This window comes from Felis catus, chromosome C1 (genome assembly GCF_018350175.1).
Source record: "Felis catus isolate Fca126 chromosome C1, F.catus_Fca126_mat1.0, whole genome shotgun sequence".
Lineage (NCBI taxonomy): Eukaryota > Metazoa > Chordata > Mammalia > Carnivora > Felidae > Felis > Felis catus.
Genome location: NC_058375.1, coordinates 111,026,242 through 111,041,474, shown reverse-complemented (window position 1 = coordinate 111,041,474; position 15,233 = coordinate 111,026,242). Strand labels below are relative to the sequence as shown.

General features: G+C 38.1%; 1 protein-coding gene across 1 annotated transcript in view; it reads right to left on the bottom strand.

The window, feature by feature from the left end:
* The window catches only part of WDR33 (WD repeat domain 33), a 109,700-nt gene that overhangs the window by 51,586 nt on the left and 42,881 nt on the right, over nt 1-15,233 (bottom strand). Inside the window, 3 exon segments of the mRNA XM_003990676.5 lie at nt 11,543-11,640; nt 13,355-13,506; nt 13,693-13,788. Coding sequence (XP_003990725.2) covers nt 11,543-11,640; nt 13,355-13,506; nt 13,693-13,788 — 346 coding nt within the window.

Genomic DNA, 15,233 nt, shown 5'->3' with positions numbered 1-15,233 from the left:
AGTTTGGGAATTACTAAACTTACAGTGTTCTTTAATGCCTAGTATCCCCTTTAATACCATTCTATTTGCTCTTAGAATCACTTTATCAGTAGGGCCAATATCTGCTACACCTGAGATAAGGATTTAGCCTCCCACCCTCCAACAAACTCCACCAAAGACTTTTGGGGTAGAACAGGTGACATCCCAGCTAGTCTGATGGGATGGAGTAGAGGCTGATCAGAAGGCCCCAAAAAATGACATTAGGTTTCTGTATTTAAGTCCCGTCTACTAGGACAGAAAATACATAGAATTAGCTTCCCCAAGACCCCTAACTTACCACTGACCACCTTACTCATCGAAGAGGATAAAAAGAAATGATATTCTACCACAGTTAGCACTAGCTCATTCAACTTCATTACTAAATGGAGTTAGAAATTACTGTGATTAAATTTGGTCAATAGGAAAAAACCTGTTCCTCCCCCCCAGAGAACAATAAATGCTGTCCCAGTGAAAACAGTCTAGACACCAGTGACCAGTCTGTAGAGGTGTGATGAGTTGTGACAACTTGATTTTCAGTGTATTCAGCATTCACATTCACCATGGTGCTTGCCCAATTCACAAAACGTATTTGAAGAAATGAAGAACTAGGGAAATGTTGGAAATGCTGCTTAAGGATGAGGCCATGCCTTCAGAATTTTTATTGACCAGAGTTGGCAATCATTAAATATTTGATTCATCTAACAATTAAAATAGAATCTTTAGGGGCGCCTGGGTGGCTCAGTCGGTTGGGCATCTGACTCCAGCTCAGGTCATGGTCTCACAGTCCGGTCCATGGGTTCGAGCCCCGCATCAGGCTCTGGGCTGGTAGCCCAGAGCCTGGAGCCTGCTTTGGATTCTGTGTCTCCCTCTCTCTGCCCCTGCCCCCCGCTCACACTCTTTCTCAAAAATAAATATTTTTTTTAAATAGTGAAATAAAATAGAATCTTTAAATGCTTCCATATGAGATCTTGTTTAAAAAGGCCAATTCTGAGTGTGGAATTTTTTTATACCTGAAAACATCGGAAAATCATGACATTTAAGCAAGTGGCCACAGTGCTAACCCCAGCAGAACGTACACTAAAGAAGTGGTCCTATTTATGGACCACTCGTAAACAGGAACCTTTACAACTGCAATAACTAATAGCAGTGGCTGAAAAAATTTACATGAGAAACGTAAAATATACTTCTGAAATAACCATTTTTATCCTTAAGTAGGCAGAGAAATGGAAGCAGGCTCTGAAATTAGTTTTGGAAATGAGGTAATAACTGACATTGATCAAACGTTCTTTATGGCACTACATGCTTCTCATGAATTAACCTATTTTATTCTCATAACTACTCAGGAAGGTCAGTACTACTATTAATCCCCATTACACAGAAGAAAACACAGATACAGGAATGTGACTTGCCCCAATGTCTCATGGCTGGTAAGGAATAAACTGTGACTAACATCCAGGTTCCAGAGCCTGTGATGATAATACACAATACTATCTCTTTATATAATAACTTTTGTTGTGTTGCTTTTAGTATCAGGAAACTAGTAAATGAAGCTAATCAGAGAAATAATAAAACACTGTTTTCAAAAGAACACAGAGGCAGGGCTCCTGGCTGGCTCAGGTGATTCAGCATGTGACTCTTGATCTTGGGATCATGAGTATGAGCCTCACTTTGGGACTAGAGTTTACCTAAAAAACTAAAATTAAAAATAAATAAATAAACCCTTAATGTTTATTAAAAAAAAAAAAAAAAAAAGAGGGGCACCTGGGTGGCTCAGTCGGTTGAGCGTCCAACTTTGGCTCAGGTCATGATCTCACCGTTTGTGGATTCAAGCCCCACATCATGCTCTGTGCAGACAGCTCAGAGCCTGCAGCCTGCTTCAGATTCTCACTCTCTGCACCCCCCAACTTGTGCTCTGTCTCTTTCTCTCAAAAATAAATGCTAAAAAATTAAAACAAAAAAACAAACAAACAACAACAACAACAACAGGGGTGCCTGGGTGGCTCAGTCAATTAAGCATCCAACTCTTGACCTCAGCTCAGGTCGTTATCTCACGGTTCACAAGTTCAAATCCTGCATGTGCACTGTCAGTGCAGAGCCTGCTGGGGATTCTCTCTCACCCCCTTGATCTCTGCCCCTGCCCCATGCACATGCACTCTCTCTCAAAGTAAACAAATTGAAAAATAAAAGAAAGAACACAAAGGCAAATCAAGGAAATTAATACAACTCTACAAAAAGGAAAGGGAGATGATAGAAACCACAAAATGACCCCAAAAAAACCCTTGAAAAACAGTAGAAAAAAAGGGAAAGTAATTTAAAGAAAATATATTTGAAGGTCTAACCTACCTAACAAAAGGCTTGGGTGGAGTAAAAGGCATGAAGGAATCTTTAGAGTGCTGAAAACATTCTTTATCTTCACTGATAATGACCACTACACATGAAACTTTTTTATAAAGGCACCACCAGTGCACACTCTTGAGAAGAAAGATCTATTTTACATAAAGTGTTCATTACAGGGTATTACTGCCTCCACCAAAACCAGTGGTTTGGAATAAGTTATGCTAAAACAATCCTTTTTTTAATTTTCTTTTCAGAATTACTGAAGGAGTGTCAATGAAATTATAGTCAAATAATAGGCAATCTTTTGAACTAGTCTGTGGATCATGGCAGAAGATCATGGCTTTATAGCCACATGACTGAAAGGTCATTTCCAACGTTAGTTTCCACTAGATGTTTTGTTACCTGTGATGCAAGTCTGCAGAGAGGGCTGCAAGGTTCTTTACTTGGCCTCTGTCCCGTTCAACATCTTTTTTTAATAATCTAGATGGCCAGCTTTGCAAATTTACAGGTGATCCAAAGCTGGCAGTTCTCTAGGTGTTAGGATTCAAGAAGATACTGTGATGTTAAGTTTAATGACTTAATACATAAAATGTTAACTGAAGATAAATATAAGGCCCAGTATTAAGGTTTTCAACCTCAATTCTGGCTTATGAGTTTATATAAGAACAAATGTAGAAGCACTGGGTAGCTGACTCTAGATCTCAGCTCAGGCTCTGTGCTGATAGTGCAGAGCCTGCTTGGTTTGGACTCCCCAGCTCCCTCTCCCCGAAAATAAATAAACTTTAAAAAATGTGCAGGTTTAGATGATTAGTGTGAATTCGTATGGTGTCCTGCCTTCCCCCATTTAGCAAAAATGGGTGTTCAGAATGGTGAAGCTTAATTCTGGACTAGAGATGCTCAAAATGGCAGCTGGTCCAGAAATCATGAGAAAGAATAAAGGGATTAAGTATGCAACTTGGGTAAGAGAGACTTAAATGCCATTTTCAAATATTTAAAGCATTATGTTTGAAAGTCGGGTTGGATTTATTATATACAGATCTAGAATTCAGGGGGTGGGGAGGATATATCATATATGGGTTTAATGATGGAAACTTTTTCCTATAGAAAGATGAGAGGGCTGCCGTGTGAGCTCTTAAACGTTCCCTGGCCCAAACTGGGAGGTCTGCTTGCTGGCCCCCTGTGGTGGCTGTGCCTTCCTGGTATTCCCTAGGGACCAATACAGTATTTAAAGATATCAGCAAATTGAAGCAGATACAATTCACTGGGCTAATCATCCAAGTAAAATGTGATATGCCAAAAGAATGCTAATAATGGTAAAGTTTGCTCTTTGAGAGCAAAGAGAGTTACAGCAAAATACCTTCAAAGGGAAAAAAACAGAGGATTCAGCAGATTGGCTTTGAAAAACTTATTAGTGCATGTTGGGGAAACTAAGACTAGTTTATGAAATAATCCATAAAAAAGGATAAATGGGGTGGGGGGGTGGATGGGATAGGACTTAGAAGTACCATTTCTTGATTTCAACAGAAATTCTTAATCTGGTCTCTCTATAACTAAAGAGACCATAGCACTGTAGGTGCTTCTTATAGATTCCAGACATAGGACATAAATCAAACTTTAAAATGGTTTTCTGACACATCGTTAAAATATAAAGGGAAAAAGTAACTATTAAACAGTATTGGGATGCCTGGGTGCCTCAGTCGGTTGAGCTCTCGATTTCAGCTCAAGTCAAGATCCCAGGGTCGTGGGATCGAGCCCCATGTCGGGCTGTATTGAGCATAGAGCCTGCTTAAGATTGTCTCTCTCCCTTTGCCCCTCTCCCCTGCTTCCACTTGCTCACTCTCTCTCTAAATTAAAAACAAAAAACATAAAAAACACAATACTTGTTTTGGTACTTAACCTCCCTCGTTGACAATTATTTTTAATGTATCATACTTTAATCATTTAAGGATCTACCCACTAAAACTGAAAAAGCCAAAAGTATATTACCTATTTATCTAATTTCATCAGCTCTTTGCAATGCTCTGAATTTTAACTTTAAAAACTACCAGAGAGGGGCGCCTGGGTGGCGCAGTCGGTTAAGCGTCCGACTTCAGCCAGGTCACGATCTCGCGGTCTGTGAGTTCGAGCCCCGTGTCGGGCTCTGGGCTGATGGCTCAGAGCCTGGAGCCTGTTTCCGATTCTGTGTCTCCCTCTCTCTCTGCCCCTCCCCCGTTCATGCTCTGTCTCTCTCTGTCCCAAAAATAAATAAACGTTGAAAAAAAAAAATTAAAAAAAAAAAAAAAACTACCAGAGAGGGGAGCTTGGGTGGCTCGTCCGACACTAGCTCAGGTCATGATCTCACGGTCCGTGAGTTCCGGCCCCACATCGGGCTCTGTGCTGTCAGTTCAGAGCCTGGAGCCTGCTTGGGATTCTGTGTCTCCCTCTATCTCTGCACCTCCCCACTCACGATCTGTCTCTATCAAAAAATGAATAAACATTAAAAAAAAAAAAAAACTACCAAAGATAGGGGCACCTGGGTGATTCTTCGTTTCGGCTCAGGTCATGATCTCAAAGGTCATAAGCTTGAGCACAGCGTTGGGCTCTGCACTGACAGCACAGACCCTGCTTGGGATTTCTCTCACCCTCTCTCTGCCCACCCCCCACCTCAAAATATGAATAATAATTTAAAACTATAACCAAGAGCTGGATGCTTAACTAAGCCATCCAGGAACCCCTAAAGAAATTTTTTTTAACTACAAAAGATCTAATTAGCTGGGAAGCTCTAACAATATAACCAAGTAACTAATTCATCACCAAATGGAAATTTCAGCCTCACTCAAAATAAACTGAAGCAGGGGCACCTGGGTGGCTTAGTTAGTTGAGTGTCCGACTTCGGCTCAGGTCATGATCTCACCATTCATGCCCTGCATCAGGCTCTGTGCTGGCAGCTGAGAGCCTAGAGCCTGCTTGGATTCCGTATCTCCCTCTCTCTCTCTCCCCTTCTCTGTTCACACTCTGTCTCTATCTCTCTCAGAAGTAAGTAAGTAGGTAAATAAATAAATAAATAGCTGAAGCGATTATAAAATAATTAATGCAAAGATGCACACTCTTTCTGGGAATCGACTGCCTAAATTATTATTATTTTTTTAATGTTTATTTTTGAGAGAGACAGAGCACGAGCAGGGAAGGCAGAGAGGTAGACAGAGTCGGAAGCAGGCTTCAGGCTCTGAGCTGTCAGCACAGAGCCGCATGCAGGGCTCAAACTCACGAACTCTCTAGATCATCACCTGAGCCAAAGTCAGACTCTTAAATGACTGAGCCACCCAGGTGCCCCTCAAGTGCCTAAACTATTAATCATTGTGATTTGTTGCTGTCAAGAAACCAGAATCTTTTATATAGAAGTGTCTGGAAATTGCTAGACTCTTAATTAAAACACTGTTGGTGGCAACAGCATGCAACTCTGGCTTCCCAAGAAAGCCACAGATCTATTTTCAACAAGTTTTTTGTCATATTATGTGCAACATTTGAAATTAAGTACAGAGACAGAAAGAATAAAGCCCAATATAAAAATCTGAAAACAATTCCTGTAAAAATGTGAATGTACCATATAAAATCAATATTTCAGGGGCACCTGAGTGACTCAGTCGGTTAAGCATCCAACTCGATTTCAGCTCAGGTCATGATCTCCCAGTTCACAGGTTTGAGCCCCTCATCAGGCTCTATGCTAACACTGCAGTGGGAATTCTCTCTCTCCTTCTCTCTGCCCCTCCCCCTGCTCTCGCTCTCTCCCCCTCAAAATACACATTTTTTAAATAAATAAACAAATAAACAAACAAAATGGGTATTTCAGAGCCCTACTAATTTCTCCAAATAATATGCTTTGGAAATCTTGTTAAGACTTATTAAATCTTTTTCCCACTCATTCTCAGATGATTCTTTACATAGAAGAACCTACCATAATCCAGTCCTTACAGGAGAGAAGGAAAAAAGCCTTAGAATAAACTTCCTCAAAATAAGGAAACACCAAGAAAATCAGTGTCCATAAGTAAAATTGGTTTACATGGTTATTTGGATGATTAAGTAAGATGTCCTTGAAGAGCTTTAATATTAAAATATGCTATGTTAGTGGAAGGAGTTATTCTGATACAGTCTTTTTTGCTTTGCCTTTTTTTTTTTTTTAATAGGATCTTTTAAAGGAAACTGGGTGTTTCTGGCTTTTGTCTGGGGGAGAACAGAGGATCTTGAGGAATGTTTTGTAAAACATCATAGAAATAAAGTAGGTCTCTTAATCATAAACTATGTGGTTTGCCAATTTTACTTTAATAAGTAAAATTATTTCCAGTAAAGCATCAAAGATTTTTGGAATACTCAGACTTCGTAAACATGTCTTCACAAATTTCAAAACACACTGCTGAACCAAAAGATCTTTGCAGAGGGATTGATCTCATTTATTAAAGACCACAGTCAATGCAATAAGGAAGGCATACACAGGGATTTATCAAAAGTACTAATAATATTCTTCTTAAGTTGTGTGTACTCAGGGGTTCATTTCCTCTCCATGAGTGCTAGATCTGAAAACTAAAAACAGACCTTACCCCCGAATAAGTCTCACGGTAACTCCTTATGTCCATGTCCTTATTATATAAACCAGCATATATCTTATAACCCATTCAGTTTAAACTATTCATTATAGTTTAATTTTTCTGTTGTTAAATATATCATACATTGAAAACCTATAATATGGAGAGTTTTAAAGAATAGTAAAATGACCTTGAGTACTTAAATTACTTCCCTCTAACTACACTCCTCCTCTTCCCCCCCACCCCCAAAAGAAACTCTACAATTCTGTCATCACAGCTTAGGAAGACATCGTTACATCCATGTTGATATCAATTTTAAAACAGAAAAGAGGCAGTTTAACATAGAGGTTGAGTATGAACTCTGAACCAAAAACCCTGGGTCCAAATCTTAGTCCCACCTCTTATAAGCTACCTGACCTTAAGACAGGTTTACTTAATTTTTCCATACCTTGGTTATTCGTTTGAAGTGTGGAACAAACAGTATTCAGCTCACAGGGTTACCAGAGATTAAACAAAGTTCTTAGAACATGCCCAATACATAGTTCAGTGTAATATGTCGGCTATAGTTAAAACTAAGAAGGTAAAACAAAAACTAAAGCATGCTAAAACTTGTAACCTGGGTTCTTTTTTAAGAGTATTATGCTTCTAAAATTGGTTTCAGTGTTCTTATTGATTCCATGCTTTTACCCCTTCTCATGTGCATTCTAACTCTACACTTCTAACACTATCATGACCTCTGATAAAACTGGTAAAACTACACTTCTAACGCTATCTTGACTCTTCTTCCATATTCTCCACCATCTTAAGTATGTGAAAATACCTTACCTTCCCTACTAAACTTTTTTTTTTAATGTTTATTTTGAGAGAGAGGGAGAGAGCACCCACGCTGACAGCGTGGAGCCCGACGCAGGGCTCAATCCCCACAAACCATGAGATCACGACCTGAGCCAAATCAATTAGCTGAATGAGCCACCCAGGCACCCCCACTACTAAACTTTAAGAAGGAGAGGGGTCATACCTTTTAAAAAGATTCTTCTACCAATGGTAGAAGCATATGCTCATTAATTTTAATGGCTCTGTTTCACTTGGAGTCAAATGGAGAAGTATCAGTAAACCAGAGACTCATTTAGTCTCATGTATTCCTGGTGCTTAAAGGTTCTTTTAATCCCAGCCCATATACTGAGTGCTCCAAAGAAAAGAATAGGGGCACCTGGGCAGCTCAGGCAGTTAAGTGTCTGACTCTTGGTTTCGGCTCAGGTCATCAGCTCATGGTTGTGAGATAGAGACCTGCGTCGGGCTCCGCACTGGGCATGGAGCCTGCTCAAAATTCTCCCTCACCCTGTCCTCCTCTCCCACTTGTGCGTGCTTGCTCTCTCAAAAACAAAACAAAAGAAGAATAACTGTGTATAAATTATGCTGACTTGCATGTGCTTTAGTAATGACTGGTATATGACACTTCTCAATTTTGCAGTATATTCAATTTCATACCTATGGACCAATCACCATCATCTTTTGAGTAGCAAATCTCCTAATGATAGGTCTGTGTTCGTTTTAACCTTAAAAATCTGATTGCCTTCTCTTGTGTAACTTCTTCCTTTTCCAAGAAGCATGAGAACGATCTCAGAAAGGACACTTAAAGGTAACCATAAATCCTGCGGTCAGTAGTATGGTATCATGGCTTCTGCCATGCGTAGGGATCCTGTATTCTTACAGCTGACGGTCTACGTTAAGAAGACATGATAACAGTCTTCAAATGAAGGGCTGCCATGAAGAAGACAGTATAGTATAGACTAATTTTTTTGTTATCCAGAGGCAGGACAAGTCATACAGAAGCAGATTTCTGATATAATGAATGAACCTTCTGAAAACTAGAGCTATCCAAAATTGGAAAAGAGAATCATCTGAGGTAGTGAATACTAGAATGCTAAAAATGTTTATGAGTAGAAGACTGGTTTTTAGGAATGATGTAGAAAAGGTTAAGTATTTGATAGAGTTGAACTACACGATCATAAACACCCCCTTCAATTAAAATGCTCTTATATTTGCCTTATAGTTAAACCCAAGTTGCAGTCTAATGTACAACACTAACATGATGCAGGAGTATGCTTACCTGCCCAGTGTTTAAGAGTCTGTGTGGGTTACAGGAACAGCAACCCTTCACAGAGGCCAACTGGCATTTTAGATGTTGGAAGAGCCTATCCTTATTTGACTCTGTGATCCAATTTTCTATGTATAAAAGCTAAATTAAATTCACTTCAAATTTTATATGAAGAATTTCACAGCAGCCCTGAGACAACTGGAATCCCATCACCCTGGGGATCCTCAACCCACAAGCAAAGAACAGGAAAATCATACACCAGTTTTACTGTTTTATAATCACTGCTAAATTTCAGAAAATTTAGAAAAACAGGGAATGACAGACAATGGACACTTGGAACCTAATAACTTATCTACTATACCAGACCTGCCTGCTACTAGAACTACTACTTGGAGATACAATTAACTTGGTTTAATAGATTTATATTGGTCCCATATACTCATGGAGGTACTAAGAAAAAGTATTTTTAAAAGGAAGCAAAAATCATGAATAAGCTAGAACACATATCATAAAAGTACATGGAAGTTCATTATACTTTTGTATGTTTGAAATTTCCGTAGCAAAATTTAAAATATTTAAATTTAAAATTAAAAGAGCCCCCACATAAAGAAGAAAATTCTACTCTCAATTAATATAGACAGGATGCTGGTATATTTTTTAAGCTACAGGAGCAGATAATAACTCAGCATCCATTTACCGTTATCCAAATTCACCTCAATTCAAATCTGAAAATATTTAACTGCTAGAATATCTCACATACATTCTACATTCCAGAGGAAAAGTTTTTTAAGTACTATTTAGAAACAGCTGCATCACCAAATTGGGTAACATTTCATTGGAACATGAAACTGAAAAATGTTATCATATGTCAGGTTTTCTTTTTTAATCCAAGATACATAGTGATTTTAAATCAGATTTCACAATTATTGTGGTCCTCCCTAGTCCTCTGTAAAAATAATTGTTTTGATACTTTAGAATATTGCTTTTAGTAACTACAATTATTGTTTCCTTTTTATTTCTTAGGATTTTCAAAGCCCAGAAAAAGTTGTCCATCTTATTTCTGTTTAACAGCGAAGACTTCTATCAAGAGTGAGGAAAGATGCAACATTATCACAGCATTAGGCAAGGAGTCAAGTGATAAGATTCTAGTCCTAGATCTGAACTTATTTCAGATGACCCTGAACATGTCATTTACTCCTGCTGGGTTATGATGCTCATCCATAAAATAACTCCAGCTAAATAACTCCAAAGACTCCATCTAGTTCTGAAATTACACAATATTATAGCCGTCATAGTGAGTACACTCTTTAATACGTACTATATCCTTATACTAGCTATCACCATACAGTAAGTACTGTGGGTGAACCCACACAAAATGTGCAAAGCCAGGAATGTTTAAACAAATATGATTTCAAAAACTACTGGCTTGAAATATGGGTTAAATATTAAAGGCATTTATTTTCTTATCTAGAAAGCATCAACACTGAAGGCTTTATAAAGTTCTGGAACATTGTTAAAAGCTTATAATTTAATCAAGACTTGAAAGGAAAGGAAAATTGCTGAACAGTAAGTTCTTGACACCCCATGTCTATGGTACTCATGTGTCTACCCTGCATTTATGTGTCAGAGGAAGATGTTACTTTTATGCTATACTGAAATCAAGAGATTGAAGTAAAATGTTTGTTAAATCAGTACAAATTCAAATTAAGCACTTGAGAAAACTACCTTCCTAGTTAACAATAAACCAATGAGATTACATGTTTTTATTAAATGTAAATGTTTTTGCCTCAATGTTTGTATTACATATATAAAACACAGTTAATTCCCTAACACCCACTGATTTCACATAAATGGTACTGATACATTGTTAGCATTTTCAGAGCCTTACTTTAAAACTAACCTAATCCAAGGTAAAACTATGGATTTCTTTTGTAGAAGGGAGTAATTCAAAAACGTTAGTTTCTAATTATGAAATCAATAAAAGTAAACAAGAAATCCCTCCAAAATTTAATAACAAGTGGGCCATGTAATGTATAAATGTGATATACTTTAAAAAAATACATTTTTTTAAACACTTGCTTGCAGAAACAACAATAATGAGAAGTACAGCTATTGATACTTCAGGTAATCATTGTAATAGGACTACCAGGAGAATGTGAGCCATGTAAATAAAAAATATAGTGTCATTATGTTGGAGAAAGCTACCTGGGCTACAAGACAGGAAAAGGAATATAGCCCTAACAGATAAATACAGATAAGCAAGTAATTGGGGAGGGGGGTGGAATGACAGAAGGGGAACAGTTGTATTTAATTTATAGCTCAAAGAATTCAAAGATTTTAGTAGTAATAAAAATCTACAAAATGACTGTGAACCAGAAAGAGTTCAGGCTTCTTTAAAGAGGCTGGCGGAGACGGTGTATATGTAAAAAAACTGAATGGAGATGTAAGCTGGTATTGTGGTATTGTGATGATTTAACCACAAATGCCTTCCCTATTTAAATATTCCAATCAGGACTGTTAGTACACGTACCTCGGAGAATTCTTTCCTCATGGCAACGAAGAAAGTCCCAGATTCTAACAGTGCCGTCATCAGAGCATGTAGCAAATTTATTATCCGTGGGTGAGAAACTGTTACATGAAGACACACAGCAGGGGAAAGAAGTCAGCATTTAACAGATTATCTGTGCTTCTCAGACAGGGAAAAATAAAAACACTGTGCTGCGTTATAAACAGGAGAGGGAAGTATTCCAAGAGTGAAGAAGCCCTTAAAGAGAATGTTGTCAGCTAACAAAAGCATCTCATCAAACGAAGAATTTAACACAGCAGTTGCGTCTTAGTTTTCAATCATTGATATTCAGAGACCTTTACCGGTGTATTATTAGCACTGATGCTTCCCACACTCCCCACAGTAGAATATTTCCTGTCATACCAACAGAAAACGTGAAGCTCATTTAAGTGTAGAAACTAAATGAAATCTGTTTTTGCAATATTCCTACAAACACGCTGTTAAATCACATTAGGAATACCGCTCCAAAAATTAGCATCAGCTTCTTCTGCCTGGGACAATTCATGACATGATGAGCTGAAAATTTTGGACAGGCTCTTTAAAACTCGTGGCTAAACATCACTACATACAATGTTTCTCGTTTATTTGCAAGGTCTGTGGAAAACTTTCACACCTTCTCCCTGGCAAGCTATTCCATGAATGTTGCTCCTTTTAGGGAAAACTTTAACACAGGGACCTTCAGACTGTGTTTGAAGCCAAAGGTAATCTCCTGCAAAGGATTTTGCCATCTTTACCTCCTTGCCATGAAAGACCATCACGTTTCTCATCTACCTCTAAGAACTTCCTTGAACTTTTGGGTCCTGTGACTAACAAAGAACCAACTGTGAAAACTCAATGTATGGGCAGGACACTACAGCACAGTCTTTGCAGAAGCATGTCAGTCCAACAATTTTTGTTAAGGCTCTGAACGTAGAAACAAGTGACTGCAGCGGATGATGTTTCTATAAAGATGTCAACCTCCTCCCACACATGGGCGGTACGACCGTAAAGAATGCTGCTTAGCTTTATTCTGAGGCTGCAGCAATTCGTCAGGCTTGTTTTTGAAACTTTGTTTTCCAGTTTTACTATGCATATCTCATTGATATGTAAAAATATACAACTCACTGAAAATACTTTAAACTCCACTTATTATTATACATTTGCATAACTGATGTTCTCAACAGTGAATCAGAAGAAAAAGTCCTAGAGTCCTCTTGACAATGGTCTGCTTACAGTTTCAAAGCTTGAAGAACCCATTCATTACTCCATTAACGTTTGCCACATCCAGGGTCACTTGTGAGTTTTTAGTCCTACTACACTTTCCTTTTGAAGTCGTGGCATAACCAAGCCAACCAGGTCTTCACTTAAGCCTTTTTTCCTTGTATTTTGTGTGAACTCTGAAGGTGTTTTCTGTAGGCTTTAGATTTTATTCAGTTGTATAATTAAAGACTGAATTCTTTATTTGGAATGAAAGATTCTTATCTTACACAGTAGGTAATAAAAAGGAATAACGTATACACATTATTAACCATAAATGAAAAGAGAAAACCAGTGCAAAATGCGGCAGACAATACATCTCTAACATATTGCAAAGGCTGATACCGGGACAACACTACTTCAGAAAAGTGCCAGCAAAATGGTGAATGTGTGAAAACAAAGAAAAATATTGTGTTTATAGGGTGCAGAAAGTATCCCAGAATCTGACAGAGCCCATGCATCTCTGCACCCAGAATACACTTAGAGAATAATTTAACCATGACAATAGGGACTACAGAAAATGGTATATTGTGTATAAACCTGGCCTCTCTAATCGCCTCCTTATGTGCCTGGAACATCTTGACGTTGTTCATGTTCGACTGCCAATATTTCACATATCCTCCATGGTCTGCTGTCAACATCCACATGTCATTATGTGACCAAGTCATGGCCCTCACTGGGCTATCATGAGCCTGTGAAAACATAAAACAGTTTAAACATTATATAAAAGAATATATGACAGAAGGCTTTACAGGAGCAGACATCAACTCACAACAATTACTTGTCCAATTTCAAGTTTAAAACGCCAACAAAGTAACTGTATCTCCAGTTCGTTACAGGACCACAGGAGGATGCTACAGTCTGATGATTACTGTTACCTGTAATATTGTTTCAAAATTGAAGGTGAGTCCATTCCACAAAGTGAACTCTCCACTAGAAGCTCCAGTGACCAAACGTCTTCCTTCTGGAGTCCACTAGGAAAGAAAAAGAAGACAGGTTATCCAAGGTCACAATTCCTCAATCTTAGTTAATTTTTAAAGCACTTAGAAAGGATTTATAAAATATCCAATAATCACCATTAAATAGACAATACTTTCACTGAATCGTAGTTCAGATTTATAAGTACTTTGTCAGAAAAAAAAAAAAAAAAACATGTTAACACAGTGCAGGGAAAGCTCTAGCACTTTAGCCCATAAACTAAATAATGGTAAATATATTGTAAGTATCTGGTTAAGTTACATATACCTACATACATTAAAGAACCTTTAAAAACAAAATTTGCAAAGACCACATTTTTCTAGGATACAAGGCAGGCTAACAAATAAAATGGTCATTCACCAAAAAAAAAAAAAGAATTACATCTGCTAGTGGACCAATTCAAGCAGAAAAGTTAGTGGTGCTTTATGAAAAAAGCTAATTTAAGGACATCAAGGCTATCAAACTTTTCCTGGCAACTAAATGTACTTTAAAAAGCTCTCCTCTGTTCACAGTATCAAGCAGTCTTATACTAATCTACTTTCCAAAACATGTAATACAACACTCACGACTAACACTACAGCAATATTTTAATGCCATTATTTGTATACTGAAGGAAATCTGTGACATATGCTTAACATTTTTTTCTCAACTTTTTATTTTCAAGTTTCCATGACAGATTACACACTAATTTTCCTTAGACAATGTAAATACATGAAATGAAAATACAACAACTGCATTTTCCAAACTAAAAATTGTAACACATACTTGAAAACTGAAGTGTGCTTATCAGAATAGCAGGATGAGATACTATTTGGGGGGTGCCTGGGTGGCTCAGTCAGTTAAGTGTTGACTCTTGGTTTCGGCTCAGGTCAACAATTTCACAGTTTGTGAGTTCAAGCCCCACATAGGGCTCCCCACTGACAGCTCAGAACCTGCTTGGGATTCTTTCTCTCTCCTTCTCTCTCTACCCCTCTCCTGCTTGCGCGCTCTCTCAAAATAAACAAAAATTTTTAAAAATAAGGGGCGCCTGGGTGGCTCAGTTGGTTGAGTGTCTGACTCTTAGTTTCGGCTCAGATCATGATCTCACTGTTTCCAAGTTCAAGCCCCACGTTGGCTTCTGTGCTGACAGCACAGAGCCTGCTTGGGATTCTCTCTCCCCCCACCCTCTCTGTCCTTCCCCGACTTGCACGTGCACTCTCTCTCAAATAGGTAAAAAAAAAAAAAAAAAAAAAAAACTTAAAAAAAAAAGACTACTTGGTAAACCTGGCTTTTTACTGCTTACCTGCACATCACGACTTTGACTATTATGAATAAAATCTTCCTACTTTCCTAGTTCCTGTTATCTGCTATGGATTGTAACCAAGTAAATACTACAGGCAACCAACTATAGGCACAGGACCCTGTTTTTATGTCTTAATTTCTTATAATTTGGACTCTGCCT